The sequence below is a fragment of the Ylistrum balloti genome, unplaced genomic scaffold (assembly GCF_031769215.1).
Source record: "Ylistrum balloti isolate Yb309-2 unplaced genomic scaffold, AGI_CSIRO_Ybal_v1 Utg370314, whole genome shotgun sequence".
NCBI classification, from domain to species: Eukaryota; Metazoa; Mollusca; class Bivalvia; order Pectinida; family Pectinidae; genus Ylistrum; species Ylistrum balloti.
In genome coordinates, this window is record NW_026782232.1 from 528,073 (window position 1) to 549,589 (window position 21,517).

At 34.4% G+C, this 21,517-nt stretch overlaps 1 protein-coding gene across 1 annotated transcript in view; it reads right to left on the bottom strand.

The window, feature by feature from the left end:
- The window catches only part of LOC132553280 (tyrosine-protein kinase Src42A-like), a 39,820-nt gene extending 22,010 nt beyond the window's left edge, over positions 1-17,810 (bottom strand). The window contains exons 1-4 of the mRNA XM_060217511.1: positions 17,290-17,810; positions 15,839-15,960; positions 15,360-15,523; positions 53-221 (exon numbers count right to left, since the gene is read on the bottom strand). Coding sequence (XP_060073494.1) covers positions 53-221; positions 15,360-15,523; positions 15,839-15,960; positions 17,290-17,693 — 859 coding nt within the window. The 5' untranslated portion in view covers positions 17,694-17,810. The remainder of the gene's footprint in view (positions 1-52; positions 222-15,359; positions 15,524-15,838; positions 15,961-17,289) is intronic.
- Positions 17,811-21,517: the final 3,707 nt, after the last annotated feature.

The window sequence follows — 21,517 nt, forward strand, 5'->3', positions numbered from 1 at the left end:
CACAAACAGATTGTTTGTTATATCACTTAAATTCAATTATGTGAGAGCTTACCTGGTTTTAGGGTTTTGATAGCGACAGGTGTAGTGTTGTTCCATAGTCCTTCCCATACCTCTCCAAATTGGCCATGCCCAATTTTTCGTATGAGTTTCAGCGATGTCTTTGGAATTTCCCATTGGTCGTTTGTGTTGTAGGAAAGTCCTACAGTCTGGGGTTTCTCGATCTGAAGTGGTGACAGAAAAAGGTTTTCATTTAACCATCAATTAATATACAGGTGTTGGCCTCTTAATATGTACAACTTAGAAAGAACACAACATGAAAACGCTACAAAATCGAAAAATCATACACCTATTGTAAAGCAACTTTCTTCTGTGTCCAATCTTCGCAATCACAACGAAATGGTGAAAATTGATAACATTGATAACGAAATCAGATATAGAAAATGAAGACAGATTTCATATTTAACTGTCCTTGCTTTAAAAAGAACCATTCACATCTGCATACAGTTTATCTTGAACCTTAGAGCACAGTACCTGTCCTACAACATGTTTCATAAAAGCGTGAGAGACAATGAAACACTCAGTGGAAATTTGCATCATGTTTGAATTCTATGACTGGGTCACCTTAATTTATACGAATGCAAGCATTGTTATACCTGTGATCAACCTTCAAATTGATATCTAAACAAAAACATGAGACACCTGTGAATTTGAAAATTAATTATACTGATTCATTCCTTTTGGTATTGAACCATTTGCTATTCCTAAGGTGTCAAAAGTCGCTTTGGTCAATAATGAACAGGACACTACTGACCCGTTTCCCCTAAAACACCCCATGATAAGCAACCAGATATGGGGCTGATCCCCACTGGGTTTAAAAAGAAGACCCTGCACTTTGAATTTTTATGATGGAGACACGGAATTGAGAATATAAATCATTGTGAAACTGTTATATTGTTGAAATTGCAAAATTCATAGCAGATAAAGAAAGTTGGTTTACACTCAATTTAATCCTCTTTCACCGATACTCAATTTACTGTAGTAGAGACAAAAAAGAATTTGCTTGAAAAAAATCTTCACAACAGTGTATCTAGTGTATCTTTGTTTCACTAACAGCAGTACCAGTTAGATAAAGGGAGGAAGAGCCTTATTTGTGGTAAAATGAATTTTTAAACAATTTTAAAAACAAATTAAATTTAGCTATTGATCGAAAACATATAATTGATCTCATGATACAATAATACAATCAGTCAGCCCTCAAGATATTGTTTACATGAACTGACAATGAAATGTTACACTATAAGCTTTCACAAACTGAATCATATGACAGCTTTTTAGGAGAAATATTTCTTCAAACTGATATATCGATGATGAATAATTTAATATAATCATGACTCAGGCATATCAGCCCTGGTAAATTGAGTACTAGCTGAAGAAACGGCGGCTCGAAATGACATCATTGACACTATATCATAATGACGATCTGTTTTACAAACAATTATCATGTATGGTTTATCACGAAGAATGTTTTAAACTTTATTTAAAATAAAAAGCACGATAATTGTTTTTTAATTTTCTTTTACATGAGTGACTGTTAACCTGGGATACAATAAATGACAGTGAGGGTTCTGAATTGCGAGCAATCTATGTTCCTGGAGGACACGCCAAAGTGAGGAGGAGCCTTACTTGTGGTAAAATAATATATTTCATTCACAATTTTTAAAAAATAAAAATTTAGCTATTGATCGAAAACATATAATTGATCTCATGATACAATAATACAATCAGTCAGCCCTCAAGATATTCACCACTCTGTACAATTCACAATAATGGTTTACTCAGAACAGGATCTAATGCAGATTTCACGTCCATTGTAATGTTTCTACCTTCTAGCCAATATTTTTAAAAACAAGCTTCAATAAAAACAAACTTCATTAGGATGATTACAGAAATTGGTCTACCATTTAAAATGTTATTGTGGAAGCCTTATGACAGACAACCATCGACAGATGGCTCAATCCAAGGACAACAGTCCACCCTGAAGTCTTTCAAGTCACTGAGTCACAATAGGTTTCTTATGTAAAGCACAATCAGGCGAGAAATCAACAAAAATAGAAATCTATACTACAATACTGAGCTTTGTTATTATTATAAACACTATACCAATCAGGACTTGTCCAGATCATAATCTGGACAAAAAATCAAAGATCCAGGTCAGACTATGGCCACAGCACAAATATAGACCTGGGTCTGGTCGCAAACCAATGTTATACTCTGGATACAAGATCAGAACAGCTATAGGCCTGGGTCTGGTCGCAAACCAATGTTATACTCTGGATACAAGATCAGAACAGCTGTAGGCCTGGGTATGGTCACAAACCAATGTCATTTTCTGGATACAACACCAGAACAGCTGTAGGCCTGGGTCTGGTCGTAAACCAAAGTTATACTCTGGATACAAGATCAGAACACCTATAGACCGGGGTCATATCGCAAACCAAAGTTATACTCTTGATCTTGATAAGAGCTATCTGAAAGGTCGTCAGATTATCATCATGAATGTATTCTGAGTTACAGATAAAAAAAAAAGACACTCCAATGAATGTCATGACTATCACCCACATTGTATCCATATTGACAATAAATACAATCTGACAACCACTCGCGAGCCATTTTCAGAAATTATTTCAAAATACTAACATATTATGAATTTTCTTCCTATACGTTTATTTAAAGGAAGAGATCATGGCAGAATCTAAATGTTTCATGTAAGGCTTATATTGTGTGTTATCTAAGGTAACATACAAAGTACTTAGGTAATATAGGTCAACATGGTGCCAAGATGACATCCTATCTTTGTCTTGTGATATAGAATATATTTATAATCCCTGAATACAACCAATATTAACACTGAATTAATGGGTGGCAATAAAAAAAATGTACATATAGTATCACTAGAGTTCTCATTAAACAAAGTTTGTAATTAGGACATCCAGAATCAGGATTGTAAGTCAGGTGTGTTTCATGACAATGTGGGGATCTCCTGAAACAGTACCATAATCAAGGAGAAATTATTGTTACAAATGATACATCTAAAACAGGGTTGTAAGTCAAGTTATTTCATGATATTGTGGGAATTTTCCTAAACAGCATTGTAAATAAGGCGGAATTATTGTTACAAAATAATACTTCTAAAAGAGGGTTGTAACTCAAGTTATTTCATGATAAGGTGGGGATCTCCTGAAATAGTTCATAATCAAGATGAAATCATTTTTCAAAAGGATACTTCTAAAACAGGGTTTTCAGTCAAGTTATTTCATGACAATGTGAGGACTTTCCAAAACAGTATTGTAATCAAGGCAGAATTATTGTTACAAAATGATACTTCTAAAAGAGGGTTGTAAGTCAAGTTATTTCATGACAATATGGGGATTTCCTGAAATGGTATTGTAATCAAGGTGAAATTATTATAAAAGGGCACTCCTAAAACAGGATTTTAAGTGTATCACGTAACAATGTGAAAGTACTCCAGTAACTATTGTTGTCAGGGTGAATTTTTTGCTATTAAAATGTAGAAAGGTACTTTCTAAACAGGGTTGTAATTCAAGTGTAACAAGAGGGTACACCTCAAACAGGGTTCTTATCAATATGTATTTTATCGTAAAGCATGACCGTGACTTTACAACGATGAGACTTTTCCTAAAACAGGATTGTTATCAAGCCACAAACATCTGTCTGAGAAAAAGCTATCATCTTTAAATTTGAATCTCCTTGAAGAGTTCCAGGTATAGTGGCCTAGATACACAGCTATATAAGGGACAAGACGTTATAAATTCCTGTCTAACATGCTGGTTGCACAGACTAATTGTCCGTTTCAAAAATGTGTAGATCTTATGTCTTCCTAACCGAGTTTTGACATACTTAAGTTTTATCAATGCCTTTGTCAAGTCATCAACTTATTAGATATCCCAGCAATCTTCCACAAGATAAACAATTCACATTTTTCACAGCTATTATTGGTATTCTTGATTTCCCCATTTTAGAATTTCTTTTAAGTACATGGTATAATGTGTTTTTGTCAACATGATAAGATAGATTATGTTCCTGACACTGTGAGGTCCACACTGTCCCTTTTTAAATGTGGTGATGTAATCATTTCTATAACCTAAAATAGATATTGATCTGTTATACAATATTCAAACATAAACAACGCTAGTCTCAAGGGAAGGATGGACACCGACAACAGCAAATAAACACCAATTAATTTCAGTTCAATCATTCAAATATATGCACATGAAGTTCTATTTTTAATATGTTATATATATACAGTATTGATATACAGAAAGTAAATAAGAAATTTAATTATGTCAATTTAATTTTTTTTTAAATGTTATTTATACAGTATTGATATACAGAAGGTAAATATAGAAATTTAATCACGTCAATCATCTTAAAATAAATCCAGAGTCCCTTAAAACATGAAGTCTGAATGTGGATAATGTTTTCCGTCATTTTTCTATTCCAGTACAGGTTAAATACTATCGATATCAAAGTCTAGAATCTGTTTTTACATATATTTGACCTGAAATATATGTTTTCCAGAATACTTTTTCCAGACATCCAGCTGTCATCACTAGATCCTGTGGTGGAGGCAGTTACTTATCTAATTACACCAGTGTTATGATCCAGGTGTGATATAATGGGGAGGGGAATGGGGTAAGATTACAAAACAATTCATGACAGATACCATATCATTCTCATTAAAAATAACATTAATTTTAAATATCAAAAATTAAGTACATATGCATAAAGAGTAGATATTGTTCAGCATTTATTAAGGCTAATCTACTGAAAATTTCTGGAATTGGGATGGATAAATCTTACACTACTCTAATATTTGATCTTATATGGTTGTATATGCCATATTTGGTAGTCAAACAAAAATATCTTTTCAATATAAATGGCTTAATTCCCATTTTCTTGATTTCAGGACAAAGGTAATTTATCATGAAGCCAGACAGCAATAGAACAGTTCAAGTTTCCCTTGAAATGAAACTTCAAGGATCAGAGGTCAAGGTCATGTGACAAAAAGTTCAAGTCATGTATGAAACTACTAGGAATCAAACAAAAGGTGATATACTCTCATAATTTTTTTAATTAAAAGTTTAAAAAACTAGATGGTGACGTAATAATAAATCAAAAAGGAATATTTGGTATCTTGACAGGTGTGTAACTTTTTTTATATGGTCAATATTTACCAATAACTTGTCTGTGAATGTTACTGATATCAAAATTAAACAATAAAAATCCAATATAGGATAATTTTTTGGTGAAGTGAAATAATCACTAACAGATGAAGAGGTGTGAATTACATACTTTTAACAGAAACTTAAAAACATATCCAGAAACCAATATCAAATGTTCTAGGTCAGTATCAAGGACTTGAACAACAAAAGTAGGGTTAATTGCTGTGACCTAATATAGACTATTGCAATAATATCCTGGAGCACTCCCAGAAACTTTAGAATGTTACTTCTACAAGTCTGCACACTTCAAGACTTAGTCAAAACATATGTGTGTGCCATTCCAAGACTACTAGTGAACTGGAATGACTTACCTACCTAAACACTAGGTCTATATCTTATCTTGTGTTTGTGATAGTGGCTAGATCTCCATGTTCCTTGTGGAACAGCTATCTTGGTTCAAATTCTTTATGTATTTATTCATTCCTTCTCAATTTTTTTCAAAACATTTTTTAAAATCATTATCTTTATAATTCATTGTTAAATTTTGTGTTTTTATTACAAAGTTACTTTTTTTTGCTTGAAGACCTAAAGCCATGAAGTAATTCTGAAACAATGCAAAATAGCAGTGCAAATGGAGGAATGTTGTAGCAAAAATTGATAAATACTTGTTGTGTAACCAAAAATTAGCTTGGAAATGAAAGGATAACGTAATTTCTACATAATTACAAATCAAGTGAAAAATATCAGGAACAAATTCATTCCATGTAGAAAATAGCTTTCCAATGATGTGTTTTTAATGTACCCATAACAGCCTACAATAGTAACTTAGTCTGTTCTTCATTAGGGCGAACTTCACATAAGGTGGCAATGTATGCATTGAAAGTACATGAACAACCTTATCAGTAGTCATGTGTTTTTTATTACTGCACTGCCTTATTTAGCATCATTTCTCTTGTTTCCTTAACTAAACATTGTCTCTACATGGCCTGCAGCTTGCATGCTAAGCTGCCATGAAAACTCATGAGAACAGACGCAATGCCAAAAATCAATTGTTTACCATCTTCTTTACGTTTATTCCCTTAATCTTGTCTCTGAAAGGCTTCTTGATCAATGTGTGGTGTTGTTATTTGGCACCAGTAAGAAATGTAGTGTTATCAGCATCAGAAACCAGCAATGTTACAGCTTTATTATATAGATTTGTATTAACATCCCTTGAATAACAAATGATAAAGTTTTATCAGTCTACATTGATTTGAATAATATTTAAATTTGTAAATATTTGTTGACAAGTGATGAAAACTGACCTAAGTATAAAAAACTTTTACAATCTGTAGAAAAGTCCATTATTGTAACAGTAATAAACGTTTTCCATCAAAAATTCCTAAAAAGGCTTCCATCTGCAGACAGTTTGTGTATCATAAGCTTTTGATCTGATTTTTTTTTCAATGGCTGGTCCAATGAAGACTTTAAATTACTGTTAACAGTCTGTAATTCACAATCAAAATCCTTTTTACATTATTTCTTATTAATGTATCTCTGCTAGACCTGAAATTACACACATGTTCAATATTTTGAAACCTAGCCATCCACAACACTGACAAAGTTTAGTGTGGAACAAGCATGCTGGAGGTATATTTAATTTCCAGATGGCTGGCCTTGGTGAACTGATAGGACTTCCAGGTCAGACAGAGCATTACCAAATCTCAATGTCAGTATGATACTAGAAGTGGAGGCAGGAAAAAGAGCAATTCAAAAATAACACTGACATTTGAAGATGGTTGTTGCCGACATTGACCTTTAATGACCATTGTATATGAAGTGAAACCCACCTAATGTCACATCTGATAATGTCACTTTCTGGTTAATTCACGTTTTCTTGAAACAATGGTTTTTCCCCTATATGTTCAATGTAATCTTATTTTCAGGTAGGCAATGCTTAATAATTTTGACGACTATCACCAAAAAAAAAAAACACAGGTAAATGAGGACAGGAACTATGGATTCATGCCTGAAGTGTCATACGTCATACCTGGATGTGTTTTGTAAACATTGTCACTGCCCTACTGGCCAACTTTTCACACCTTGCTACTCACAAACAATAAGACTGACCTGCTTACATTAAGGTCCAGCAAGGTTGAAAGAAATATAGAGCATTTGTTTTTTTTAATTGGCTAGTGAATTCCATGTGTTCAAATGGATTTTAAATTCTTGTCCTGATGCAACCAATGTTGGAGTGGATGCCATACCACTAAGTTTTCTGAAGTGTTTCTGAACATCCTTCCGAAACTTCTTGAAAATAAATCTTAAGAGAATGAATGCCAGGTTCAATTTCAAAACAAAAAAGGTTATTTTGCAAAAGGCATTTCTAAAATAATAAACCACGAACCGTAATTTACGATAAATTGTGCTTGTTTTGTTTCTTTTTACAATGACCCATGGAACACCAAATCATGGCATGTCAATGTCATCATTACGAATGTCACCATTTATAATTTGCGATACAAAGCTTAAAATGCTGAAATGACCAATTTGAACTTCAGGTTTCACAAAATGAAGTCTGGATTTGGCATAATTGAACAAAGAAAATTATCATATGTGACCTGAAAAGCTTCACTGGGCCACTTACATCTTTGCTAATATCATAATCACTTTTCTCAGATGATTCGTTCAGAGTAAAATAATGTATTGTATGGAAGGAAGATTGGAAAGCAAAATGGTTATAATATCACCATGTTGCTGTTTTGATATATCGTCAAATCATTTATTGCTTAAATTATGGAGAGCACTGGTAGTGACAGTAAAATCTTCAGTAACCGGGATTTCTCTTTTCTCTCTCACAACATCTGATTGGCCATTAAAAATAACCACTAATTTAACAGCCAATGAAACATGGCATTTCCAAAGTTCACACTCTGCTGGCTATTTCTGTTTGCAATGCTTGAGTTGCGATCTTCAGATCACATTTTATTGCAGTTGCAGGGATATACATTGTATATATATGAACTTTGCAATAATGCACCATTATCAAGCCTATACGCTAACAAATGAATAAATTATATGACAAAACATTAGTTGATGACATGGTAGTGTATTGTACAAACCTTATCATGTGTAATCTGAATATGACATGAATTATGTCCTGATCATTCATGATAATTTATAATAGCAGTTTAGACATTTAAAAGAATAAACGAACAAAAATAAAGGAAAATCACTAGTCTTACGGGAAAAACAAATCAGATGACAAATTTCTTGTCTTCAAACAATTTCTGTTAGAAACAAGTCAGTTTGGTGCATCAGAGAATTAGTTCCAGGTTTAGATGTCCACAAAAAAATGTGTCAACTCTTAATGTCATGTTTCGCTTATAATTACATTTCCCCAACATAGAACATGATATTTAGCAGGTTTCACTGTATAGCTAAGCAACAATGACCTTTACTGATAATAATAACCTGTAAGCATTGAGCTATGACAATCTTAGTATATATAGCTGGAAAACAATGACCTTCAACGATACTATATTGCCTTCCAGCATTGATCTTTGATGACCTTAATGTATATACCTGTGAAAAATTATATTGAATTACCTGAAAGTCTTCCAACTTTGATGACAAAACAAAATCATTGAAAACTTTGACCACTGATGACCTACAAAGCTAGGCCAAACTTTGACACATACACTTACAGTTGAACTGACATATAACCTCTAGACATCTAACATGTGATAGTGGAAATTTCTATTTTACAGATATGCAGCTGACCTAACACTTTGACCTCTTGGGACAGAGTCTGACATTAAATGCATTGTATTCTATACTAGCCACTGGTCAAGCATGGATTTTAGACATCTGTCATCTATCCTACTTAATCAAACCACGATACAATGGACTTAGAAATTTAACTAATGTGCTATTAACTAGCTAATTGATACAAATAAAATCAATAATGCCACTGACTGGGATAACCCAATGATCTGAAATGTGGAGGCTATGGTCATCTCCTATTTGGAACAATCATCAAACAGCATTTCTTAGTTCTGTTGATAACAATTAAACTGCACAAGTGTTCTGGCTACATGCAGTAACCCATTCCATGAGGAGTTTCTCCTGGGTGCAATACAATGTTAGTCAGTGATCTCCGCGACCAGAAAATGCTGTACAGCTTTTTAGTTCAAGTAATGTTTACAAAATAAATGATATGTAGAATAATACACAAAATACAGCACTGTATTGATTCTGAAGTAAGCCAAGAGAGTCAACACTTTACATCTGTCTCAAATCAGAGGTTGACTTTGCCTTACTTCTGGACTTCGGGAAGCCAATTAATTACATGTCTCAAATCAGAGGTTGGGCTTATTCCTAGACAATGAAATAGAATTTAATGACAATTGTGGACAGTAATAGATATGAGTAGGCTTATTACCACACATGGACTTATTGCTGAATACACTATTTTACAAGGTAACAGCAGATACTAAGATGTGAAGATGTTATATTCTAAAATAAAAACTCATCAAAAGAAATGCTTATGACCTTAAGGTTTCTTTATCGTCAGTTGTACAAGAAAATAAGGTTGAAACTCTGACTTGTGTGTTTTGTTTAGCCCTGGGTTTTATCTGTGTGTTGGGGTCACGGCTAATTACAACCCGTGTCCCTATCTCACGAAATCAAAAGCAGACTCCAACATAACAAATTCTCTATACAGTACTTGCATGTGAACCATATCATCCAGGTCAAAAGGTAGGTCAAAGGTCAACAAACCAAAGAACTGAAGACCAGAAGTACAAATATCTCTACTATTCTTTACCAAACACCAATGAAATACATGTACCAAGGGATGGTATGAACTTCTATAAAACACTATACAAAAGATGTGAAAGATATAGTTACTAACATATTTATTCTAATGAAAGCTTACCACCTTAATTTTCTTCTTTAAAATCATAGAAACAACATCTTAATGGTGGTAAAAAATGATCACTTACCAAAGATGATAAGTACAACATTAGAAAGAAATATCTATTGCCAGTAGTTCAAGTTAATGAATTTGCCTATAACTACATAGTCCTTAAAATTTGGTGCTCATTTAAATGCCCTTTCTTCAGAAACCGTTGGGTCAAGCTGGTGTTTATAAGAATGAATATTGTAACAAGCAGACAAAGTTAGGGAGTGTATTATATATGTTTTATGAATGACAAAAATAACTTCAGATAAATTTTTCATTCACATGCATGTTTATGGCTACTGCAACAAACTTCACATCATCTCTATGATATTAGTCCATATTTGATGAAGGGCACATGTAATAAACATATATACCCAGTACGCTGCAGAAACTGTTATTGATACAATTAATAAATAGCAACAATACAGCCCACTCCCCCACCCCTTTTTGTCAGATGCAGACACAAAGAACGAAAAATGAAAAATGAAAAATGAAAACTGAATATTGGTATGGGTTGAAAATAAACAAACCAATGACAGTCCTAATTCACATCCTCATGCTATATGTGACCCTGGCTGTTGTGAGGACATTACCTTCGTATAACAAACAGTCCTAATTCACATCCTCATGCTATATGTGACCCTGGCTGTTGTGAGGACATTACCTTCGTATAACAAACAGTCCTAATTCACATCCTCATGCTATATGTGACCCTGGCTGTTGTGAGGACATTACCTTCGTATAACAAACAGTCCTAATTCACATCCTCATGCTATATGTGACCCTGGCTGTTGTGAGGACATTACCTTCGTATAACAAACAGTCCTAATTCACATCCTCATGCTATATGTGACCCTGGCTGTTGTGAGGACATTACCTTCGTATAACAAACAGTCCTAATTCACATCCTCATGCTATATGTGACCCTGGCTGTTGTGAGGACATTACCTTCGTATAACAAACAGTCCTAATTCACATCCTCATGCTATATGTGACCCTGGCTGTTGTGAGGACATTACCTTCGTATAACAAACAGTCCTAATTCACATCCTCATGCTATATGTGACCCTGGCTGTTGTGAGGACATTACCTTCGTATAACAAACAGTCCTAATTCACATCCTCATGCTATATGTGACCCTGGCTGTTGTGAGGACATTACCTTCGTATAACAAACAGTCCTAATTCACATCCTCATGCTATATGTGACCCTGGCTGTTGTGAGGACATTACCTTCGTATAACAAACAGTCCTAATTCACATCCTCATGCTATATGTGACCCTGGCTGTTGTGAGGACATTACCTTCGTATAACAAACAGTCCTAATTCACATCCTCATGCTATATGTGACCCTGGCTGTTGTGAGGACATTACCTTCGTATAACAAACAGTCCTAATTCACATCCTCATGCTATATGTGACCCTGGCTGTTGTGAGGACATTACCTTCGTATAACAAACAGTCCTAATTCACATCCTCATGCTATATGTGACCCTGGCTGTTGTGAGGACATTACCTTCGTATAACAAACAGTCCTAATTCACATGATAAAATCACTTCTCTGATGTAAAAGAAAAAGATCTCCATATTTATGCAGTTAATGTTAACAACAGTCAACAAAGAAATCAAAAACAAAATAAAGCACAGTGTAAGCATAAAAGAAAACAAAAAGTTTATGTAATGTAGTTTTCAAATACCATTCAGGGCTGACCCAATAACTTTGAATCTCAAAATGACAAGCCCCCCCCCCCCCACCTCACAACTTCCTGCTAGGGACTGGGAGAGGGGGTTTCATAAGTACAAATCCATACCAGTCTGTTGTGGAAATAATTTGTTCAGAACTTTAAATTTGATTAGTGGGGAAGTGTAATGCAAATTAAATGCATCACTTTCACACAACCTGAATTATTCATTTATATTCAAAGTTCATCACACAGAAATCTGGGCATACCAATTTGGGTTCCTGTACCTTTTTATGAATGTTTATTGGGAAAGATGAATATAAACATCTAAGCCAGCAGTATATATACAGAGTAGAGTGAACAAGGTTAATGGGGTGTAACGGATGCCCAACATGGTACAGCTGCTGTTCATACACTACTGTAAATATCTTTGAATTTTGATAATATTTTTGATATGAATTCACCCTTTGTTTCAAATTTTAACATGGTTTCAACCTGTTATTTTTCAGTTATCAGAGCAGCAAAATCCATTAATTGTGATTTATAAATACTGTAATTGATAAATCAAATCCATGTTGTATAAAATTAATATTTGTCTCATTCCATCAAAATTTAACAACATATACCGTAATTTTAATGAGTTGCAAATTATACATTGGTCTGTATTTATGAATGCAACACCATATGTTTACTACACTTATAAGCAATGGAAATCAAAGGATGTATAGAAGCAGCTGCTGAAACCCATTCCACATAGATGTATATGTATATAGCCAAATACTAGTGTAAACCTATCAGTCTGGCTTACATATATGAGGGTGTTTGTTTTCAATAAATATGAAGCAGTAATTTCAGTGTCTGAAACAGTTAAAATACCTAGCTACACATACCTGTGGTTTACATTGATATTAAATGAAGAATGTGAACACTGCAACCAACTTAACTGATCAACAGAATACAATTCCTAATATTTGTATGAAGATAATACATTTTCCCACTGAATTATTTAGGCTATGTGTTACTAAACTTGGCTACACCAAAAGAATTAGCTGTCAAAAACTAAGTCTCATATTAATTAATCGTAATTAATAGCAACATATAACTGTATCAGTATATCATTATCTCATGTATGTACAAGTTGGCTTATAAGCAGTGCAAGACAATTAAACAGAATTGTTTGATAAGTTTTGCAATAGTATTAGATATTCATAACAAGTACACTTTCAATTCCCTTCTTATACAAACTGTCTTTTCATTGTTTTCTAAGAAGCAGATTCTCCTATAAACCAAAGTGGTTAGGTGTGGTATATAGTGGTATGTGGTCAGGTATACATAGTGGTAATCAACACCTTGCCTTTCCTCTACAGACAATCAGGGTTTGATTTCCTATCTGAAATGGAATGGTGTCGCCTGCGCATGCCCAACCATGGGTTTTACCAAATGCGCTCTTGTATTCCATCCAGGAAAAGCGATTAATTTTAGTTGATTACATATCATGCCTAATACTTGAAAAAACTACAAAAATGTCTGTAAGACATGAATGCCCCCCCCCCCCCATGTCATGAGGTCTTTCCATACTTGATATTTGTATGAAGTTTCATGAAAATTGCCTTCCGAATGAAGTTGTTAGGTGGTATATACTGATTTGGGACGGGACGGGACGGACGGACGGGGGCAACGCTATATGCCCCCGGCCATAAATGGCGGGGGCATAAAAAAAAAGAGTTGTGTTAAACTTATAAACATTGAGAAAAACTACTTCAACAACACCCCCCCCCCCCCCCCACCAAAAAAAAAATTTAGTAGCATTGCTTTCATATTGGTTTTTGTCTGATCTGTCTACTGCCTACAGAAATGAATGGAGTATGGATTAGCCTGCCTGGGTTCTGCCTTCAGCTCAATTTACATGTCATCCAACTAAATCCTGTCAACAGCTCTACAGAAACTAGCGTTGCTATGGATACACACCAATATTTATTACTTTGTTCATTTTACAAAAGCTGAAGCTGCTTTGTTTTGTCAAACATTTTTGTAGAATGATTTGTTAATATCATGCAGCAGCATTGTTTTTATATTGAAATCTTCGTCAGTCACAAGTTCCCCAGACTTTTGAAGCTAAAAGAAAATAAGTGCACTTAAGCCAAAGAATACTAAACTTTAAAATTTTAGTGCCTTACTACACTTCAGAAATACATAAAATCTGAGAATTTATACTAATAGTAGATAGTGATCCCCGCTGCAAATCCTAACAACCAGGCTCAAATGTATATACAACTTATTGATGACTCTAGACATACAAAACAAATGATTAATTTAAAAAGAATGTCCATGCATAAATAATGACCAATTATATGTTTTGGCTTTTCAAAGTCAATGTTGCAGAGTGATAATTTAATTAGTGACATAAAATCTTAAATCATTAAAACAAACTGTTCTTAAATACATCAAATCATCATAGCTCTTCTTTAATTCCTTATCCTATTTAGCTAGTGCCACTTTTACAGAAAAACAGGATTTTCAATGAAATAAGAGCAGATTAAAAATTAAGAGTCAAATTTTGAGAATTAGTGAAAATATTGTACATCATGACCAAGGGACAACTTGACCCACAGGGCCAAGACTAATTAATCCAAGGCAGTATACCATTGCATACAAAGGCCACACGTGTATAGTGTACCAAGGGTGGTGACAGGAAGTGGATCCTTGTAGGAGATGACACCTTTCAGGGTTGTATGTCAAGTTACCACTCGACACCACTGAGGACTTCATGCAATGCCGACTTCCTGAGTGGAATTGCATTACAGAAGTCTAATATAATACACAGGAGCAAGCTACTTAAATACATCCCACTTGTGTATCACTAATTAAGTATTCTTAGCTTATCATGGGACTGTACAATTATGTCTTTTGAAGGATATCATTTACAACTAAAATCTAACAATTTTAATATATGAAAATCAATTAAAAAATGATATGAGGAGGAAATTGACAGTTCAATAATGTCATAATTACATACACAAAAGAGCAGGTTCTGTAGCTGAAAAGCATGTAAAAACCTATTCTGCTTCCCGGGTCCAAGATTTGTATTTACTCTCTGTACTGTTGTAGTAAAGTTTAAATATCTACATAGTAAACCAGACATATTTTACATTTCAAATGTTCTGTTATAACTGTCCATGCATATGTTATGCTAATCTCTTACAAACAAAAATCCCCAAGAAGAAGGAAGTCAAGTGTGATAACAGAAGGAGCCACATGTACCTGTTAATTTATTGTTTAAGTAAGTATAACCTAGCCAACAATGTGAAATAAAAATATTCACATTACTGAAGCCTAGAACAATAGGACTATTATTCTTGCTGGCTACCAAATAAGAATGAAAAACTGACAGTAAGAATGCACATGATCCAATCTTTTGGAACCTGAATGGGAAAAATTACAAATACTCTTAATTACTATAGGTAAGCAAAATAAAATATCATGACCAACCTGAGTACATGGTTTACGTAGATTGACACACAATCCATCAGGGTCTGAACTATAGTGATCTGTAAGATCTGATAATGTCCTAAATGTAACTCGTCTTGCGATGAAGAAGCCACCCTCATCCAATTGTCTTATTCTATAGTGCTTGACAGTGTCTCCATCACGTACTGAAAAAAAACAACAAACACAATCGTACATAAAAATGAAAACATCAATTAACAAGTTACACTCATGTACATAGTTTGTTAAAAAATAGTAAAAATGCATTAATTTGTATGCAGACTCATAGGTTGCTAAATATGCATGAACTTATGTGCACAGAATTAATTTCTACTTTCTTAATCAAGGTTTTATCAAAGTTTCCCAGCATAATATCATATCAGGAACTTGGATCAAAACAAAATTAACACTCTTTTAGGTATTCATGATTTTCAAATTCACTTCATATTATTAAATTGATGCACTTAAGTGACAATACAAACCTGATAAAGAATAATCATTTCTACGACTTTCACTGTCTCTTATCAAGAAAGCACCATGTTCATTTTCTATTGAAAGCAATTTTTTTTCTGCTTCAACACGTTTTATCTTTCCAAAATACCATCTGAAAAATAAGGATAACATGTAAGAAATGTGAACATGAAATGTAAAAATGATTGGAGTATAAATGTGTGTATTTACTTCAATGCATTTTCTAGGATTCGAACTGCTTACCTCTGGCTTTCTAGTCTTATGCTCAAATAATCAAGCTATGATAGTTTTCTCTATATGAACAATATATATTACTGTTATTATTTAGCAGAGTTATAGTAAGGTGAGTAAGTAAGTAGGAAGTATATGTCGAGACCACTCCAATTTAACAGATGTCATTATTCCTTTCAATGCCTCTGCTAAGATTCAAACCAGGACCTCTGGCTTACTAATAATATAATTAACCAGTTGTCATCATCAAGCAAAAGAGAATTTCTCTCTAGTCAAGCAGTATAACTGAAAATAAAATCTGTTATGTCTTTTGGAACTGGCCAGATATTGATCACAGTAGAACATCACATATACAATATACTATGTAAATAAAAATTAAATCATTTTCCTATTCAACACATCCCATGTCCTCTGGTATCATTTGATTTCATGTAGTAAGTAGAGATATAGGACTAAGCTATGTCAAAATAGTTCAATATCCAGTGGGAAATAAGTTCATATATATATTTATCAACTGCATCACCTTATGAACAATGATAGTTGGTTTTCTGTGAAATGTGCACATAAAAAGGTTAACCAATATTTACAGAAAGTCAATCATTTTCTGTTGGTCTACAGTCTGGATATGTACTTTTTGCATCATCTATGATAGAACATGGGCGCACAAAACACCATCGCCTGTTTACAAGAACTGTACTGTTCTTGTACTTAAAATAAATTGTACTTTTTTTGTAATTTCAAAATGACTAAGAGTCATCAAATTACATTTGCCACACCATAACAAAATCTGGTGCTGAAAAACAACATGTTACTGACTGTGTCAGTCGCTGATGCTGTCATTTCTTCTCGCCATCATGTGTTTGTGTTTACAAAATGAAAGCCTCATTTTCAACACTATGACGTGACTTTTCAGCGCTACATTTGTGAGGTTTCCCAAACCAAAGAAGAGTGCAAGCTGGACATTGAAAATCGACTGTGAATATCATGATAGCATAGAAACTTAACTGGAAGTTTATAAAACACACACAATCAATAACAAAATTAAGGTTTTTAGCGTGATGACCCTTTACAATGAACAAGCTTTGTTAATTATGCTTTAATGATGAGCATTTCTCTAAACATCTAAATGCAGTTGTGTTTTGCATTCAGTGTTGTTTACCTTGTGTTCAACTAAATGTGTGCTGCAGTGTGTACAATACACAACATTGATTTTAAAAAAATGTCTACTTACGGTTCCGATTCCAAGCTCTTCAGCTTAGCTACATAATTAGAAGGTATATATCCCTCATTTTGTGTTGTTTTTGATCGAGCATACCACCAGTCACCTTGTGTGTCGTTAATAATTTCTAAATGTTCTCCTTTCCGGAAGCTGAGGTCCTCCGCAGTTCTGGCATCGTAGTCGTACAATGCAACGAACACTTTAGTTGGGGTTGGGGTGGTTTCACTCGAAGGTTCCGGTTGTGGGGTGGATGATATAGACACTATGGGGCTTGTAGATGGTGGCGGAGTGGACAATGCCACAGGAATGGGGACAGTAGGGGTTCCATTTGACAGTTCCTGTGCAGCCTTGTGCTGGGGAGTCGTCTGAGTGCCAGGGACATTGCTTGTGTTGTCTCTCCGTAAACAATTCCCCATCACGTCAGTTTTTAATATAAATCCTCAGAATGAAACTGTATCTACCCACCGCAATCACTGGTATGGCTACATCACTCCCTAATACATATTTCAACAGGAATATCGTTAACCCAGATCAGTTTTCTTCTCATCATCTTGAGTGATTACCAGACATGATGAAAACCGTACAACACCCAAGACGGTACTACGCAAGAGAAAGTAGTTCCATTCAGTTTGGGTAAAAAATCTGCTTCAGTCCATTGAAAATAATATGCAACTATTTAATACTTAACAAATTTATCAAATTAATTTGCATCGTCAATATCACATACATGTTGAACATATGAATATTTCTATTACAATTTATTCATCCGCAGCCAACCGAATTACCAGGCAGGTGCCCGTTTCGATCGCTAATAATACGTCGACGGAGATTGGTCAAAAAAACTATTTCCGGTGCCGGATACCCGTTTTACAAACCAATAGAAATATGTTTTACAAGTAATATTTCGTAACCCTGATTATTTACTAATGAATCAAACTAATTTAGAATTATATAGATGTGTGTTACCGAAAACACAAATTTGAGTTATAAGAATGAGAAATATCAAAGGCTTCAAGCGATTTAGGTAGTAACCAATGTTTCTTAAGGGAATTGTACAAAAGATACACAGCGAGTAAAAAAGAATGAAAACGAAAAAACAAACAAAAAACGAAAAAATCGCAAAAAATTATGTGTAAAATCGTATATACTAAGAGAATTCCATGTTTGTGTTTATATTGTCACGTTCTTATATGCATCTAAGTCAGTGGTAGGATAAATCGTTTTCAGATTGAAAATCGCAAGCAAGCAAATGAAACAGACAGACAAACATGGATATGTTGATGGAAATTAAATTTTGAAATATTATATGTTAAGGATATATAAAACATTTATTCTCCTTTTTTAATATGAGGGGCGTATAACACTTTTTGAAGTAAATATGAACTTAGGATGAGTGAATGAGAAATTGCCTGTCTACACCACTCAACATAAACAGTGCCATATGATCTTTAGTGAGATTATATAATACCAAATTCTGACCACTTCGACATTTTTATTGTGCTTGTCATACATTATCTAGTGCGCACGTCACAATTTTAAGTCTCACCCGACGGATTGGATGTATGTATTTAGTAGAGTGAATGGGAATTAGTGGAAGAAATACATACTGTAGTTATAGTAATTATTTCATAGTACCACGGACTTATATACACATAAGTCCGTGATAGTACACATCGTTACTGCTTAGATATATACTAGCAAAGCACTTTCTTTCATTCCGTCTTTTCGCACCCCTGACCAGAGACCTATCTAACCTGAGTGGTACAGTTATGTCGACAATGTTTTCGACCTCTATATGCAAGTACATGCAAATGATGATGTGGGCGTGCAGTAACTCATAACACGGTGTCTCCGGGGCGTTATGTCATGAGTAATTGTTTTGTTCATTTGAATTACACACTCTCTATATAATTATACAATTATTCAATTAATATTGCAGGGTTTAATTGAAAGATTTTATGAGAGCTGAAACATCGTTGGTAATTATATATAAGCTACTGTAGTTTCGTTACGTTTCGTCAGTAAGATGAGCGGCAGTACAATCAATCGAAGACGAGTTTGCCAGTGAAGTAGAGGAATTTATCAATTTGAAAAAAAAAAAAAATCATATCATCTAGTGATGTTGTATGAAATCTTATACGTATCATCTACAATAACTTGGCCAGTGATTGTTTGGCAAACCAGAGCGGTGCTTTCCACGTCTCTCGTAATTAATGAAACGAAGGTTGAATAGGTTTGGTTTTTCTTTCATCAAATAATTCCAGTGTACAATTTTTATTATTCCTGGTTTTATATATAAACAGTTTTGTAAGAGATTCTTATCAGAAAACAACATAAAATGGTAGAAGAAACGTCGTAGATCAGCGTTTTAAAAACATTGTCTTGCTGTCAAGTGTAACATCAAACTAGCTGGCAAAATAAATTCGCGCGGTTATTTCCCGAAACTTATCAAACACCGCTTTATTAAATATTTTGATGTTCGTTCCCTTTAAAAATGAAAAAAAAACTTACGCATTCATGGAAAAATAGGTATTATGTCATACGAATGAAATACACGTATATACGATATTTAACGGCAAACCAATTAATATCCTCCTTATATTATAGACGTAGAGGATATTGCCTTTCAGACCGAGAGCCTTTTTAATCTGTCAGTATTATGGCTGACTATATATTATGTAAAACAAGGGATCACAATGGGAACGTGGTGCCCACAATTGTTTGGTCTTTATTTGGTTGTCATTTGTAAATAAATGAAATTCTAAAATTCCTGTATAATGACAGTAATCTGTGATTGCCAAATTCATCATGATCGCCTGTCGTTCATTTGTTTTGTATTTTTTTCTCGGTGCCAAAATCAATAGAGCACAAATTCTAGGGACCAAGGGAAACTTACGTATGAAATTTGAGAAGGACAATCCAGTACCTCTCCAGAAATAGTGATAACAAACTCTCATCGTCAAAATCCAAGATGGCCGCCCCTTAGACATTAAGTTCAGTTTCAAAATCAAAAGGCACATCTAAGGACCAAGAGGAACCTAGACCAAGGCGTGGATCCAGGATTAAGGGTTAAAGGGGGCGCACACTGATTCTACTAATAAAATGTTATCACGCTCCCCGAACACCCTCCTTCCTTTTTTCCGTTTTTCCTTTTCTTATTTCAAGTTTCTGACTCTGATTCCACCCTTTTACCGGATTTTGTTTGTTTTGTATTCCTATATGCAAGGAAATGAAGACCTATGTATGACGGAGAGTCACAAACCAGAGACGTATATATGCGATATATACGTCTCTGCACAAACATATAGTCAATCGCTGATGCAGGGTCCAGGGCGAAGCCACTAAAACGCTGATAAGATATTAGTATGGTGTTGCAAATAATTTGTTTTGGGGAAAATGACATGAATACAAAAATGTATTTGCACAATGGTAGATGCACACCCGGAAGTCCATCATCCGAGTTTAATATCTTTCACTATCTCTTATTGATATTTCGTAGTTGTATAAATTCAATTTAAGGACTGCACCAACGACAAGATATACATATATATGTAAACCCACTCTCACACACACACTCGCAGACACACTCACTCACACACACACACACACACACACACAACACACACACACACTCGCACACACACACTCACACACTTCTTTAAATTTAACTGAAAAACTTTCTGCCGCTATTTCTTGGTAGAGAAAATTTCCGCAAATTAGGAGGTGTACGTGTCGATTTTCCTTGGTACCTACAGTGCATGGTGTAGGATATGCTTGACAAGAATGGGTTGTTGTTGATGATTTCTTATCCACGTTTAGTTTTGAGACTGATTATAACTGGGAAAGGTAACGTTGCTCTAAATTGATAGAATAGTACTAATGAAAATAATAATAATATTGATAACGAAAGGAACCGTATTGCATATGAACGATACAATACCCCTCCATTCAGCCAGTGCTTCGTATGAATATTAAGAAGCGAAAAACAATATTCGTTGAGAGGCCGATGTCAGATGGCGGGCAGACAACGGGCCACGGACCACGGACGAAAGGCGAATTGAATAGATGATAGACTTAGAAAAAAATATATCCATATACATAACATAAACATACGAATATATATAACAAGGACACTATGACACAAAAGGTTTATAAGAAGTCCGGAATCCACAGATCCGTAACCTTCTTGGCTATTAGAATAGAAATAGAACCGGAAACGACCCGGGATTTCTAAGCTTTG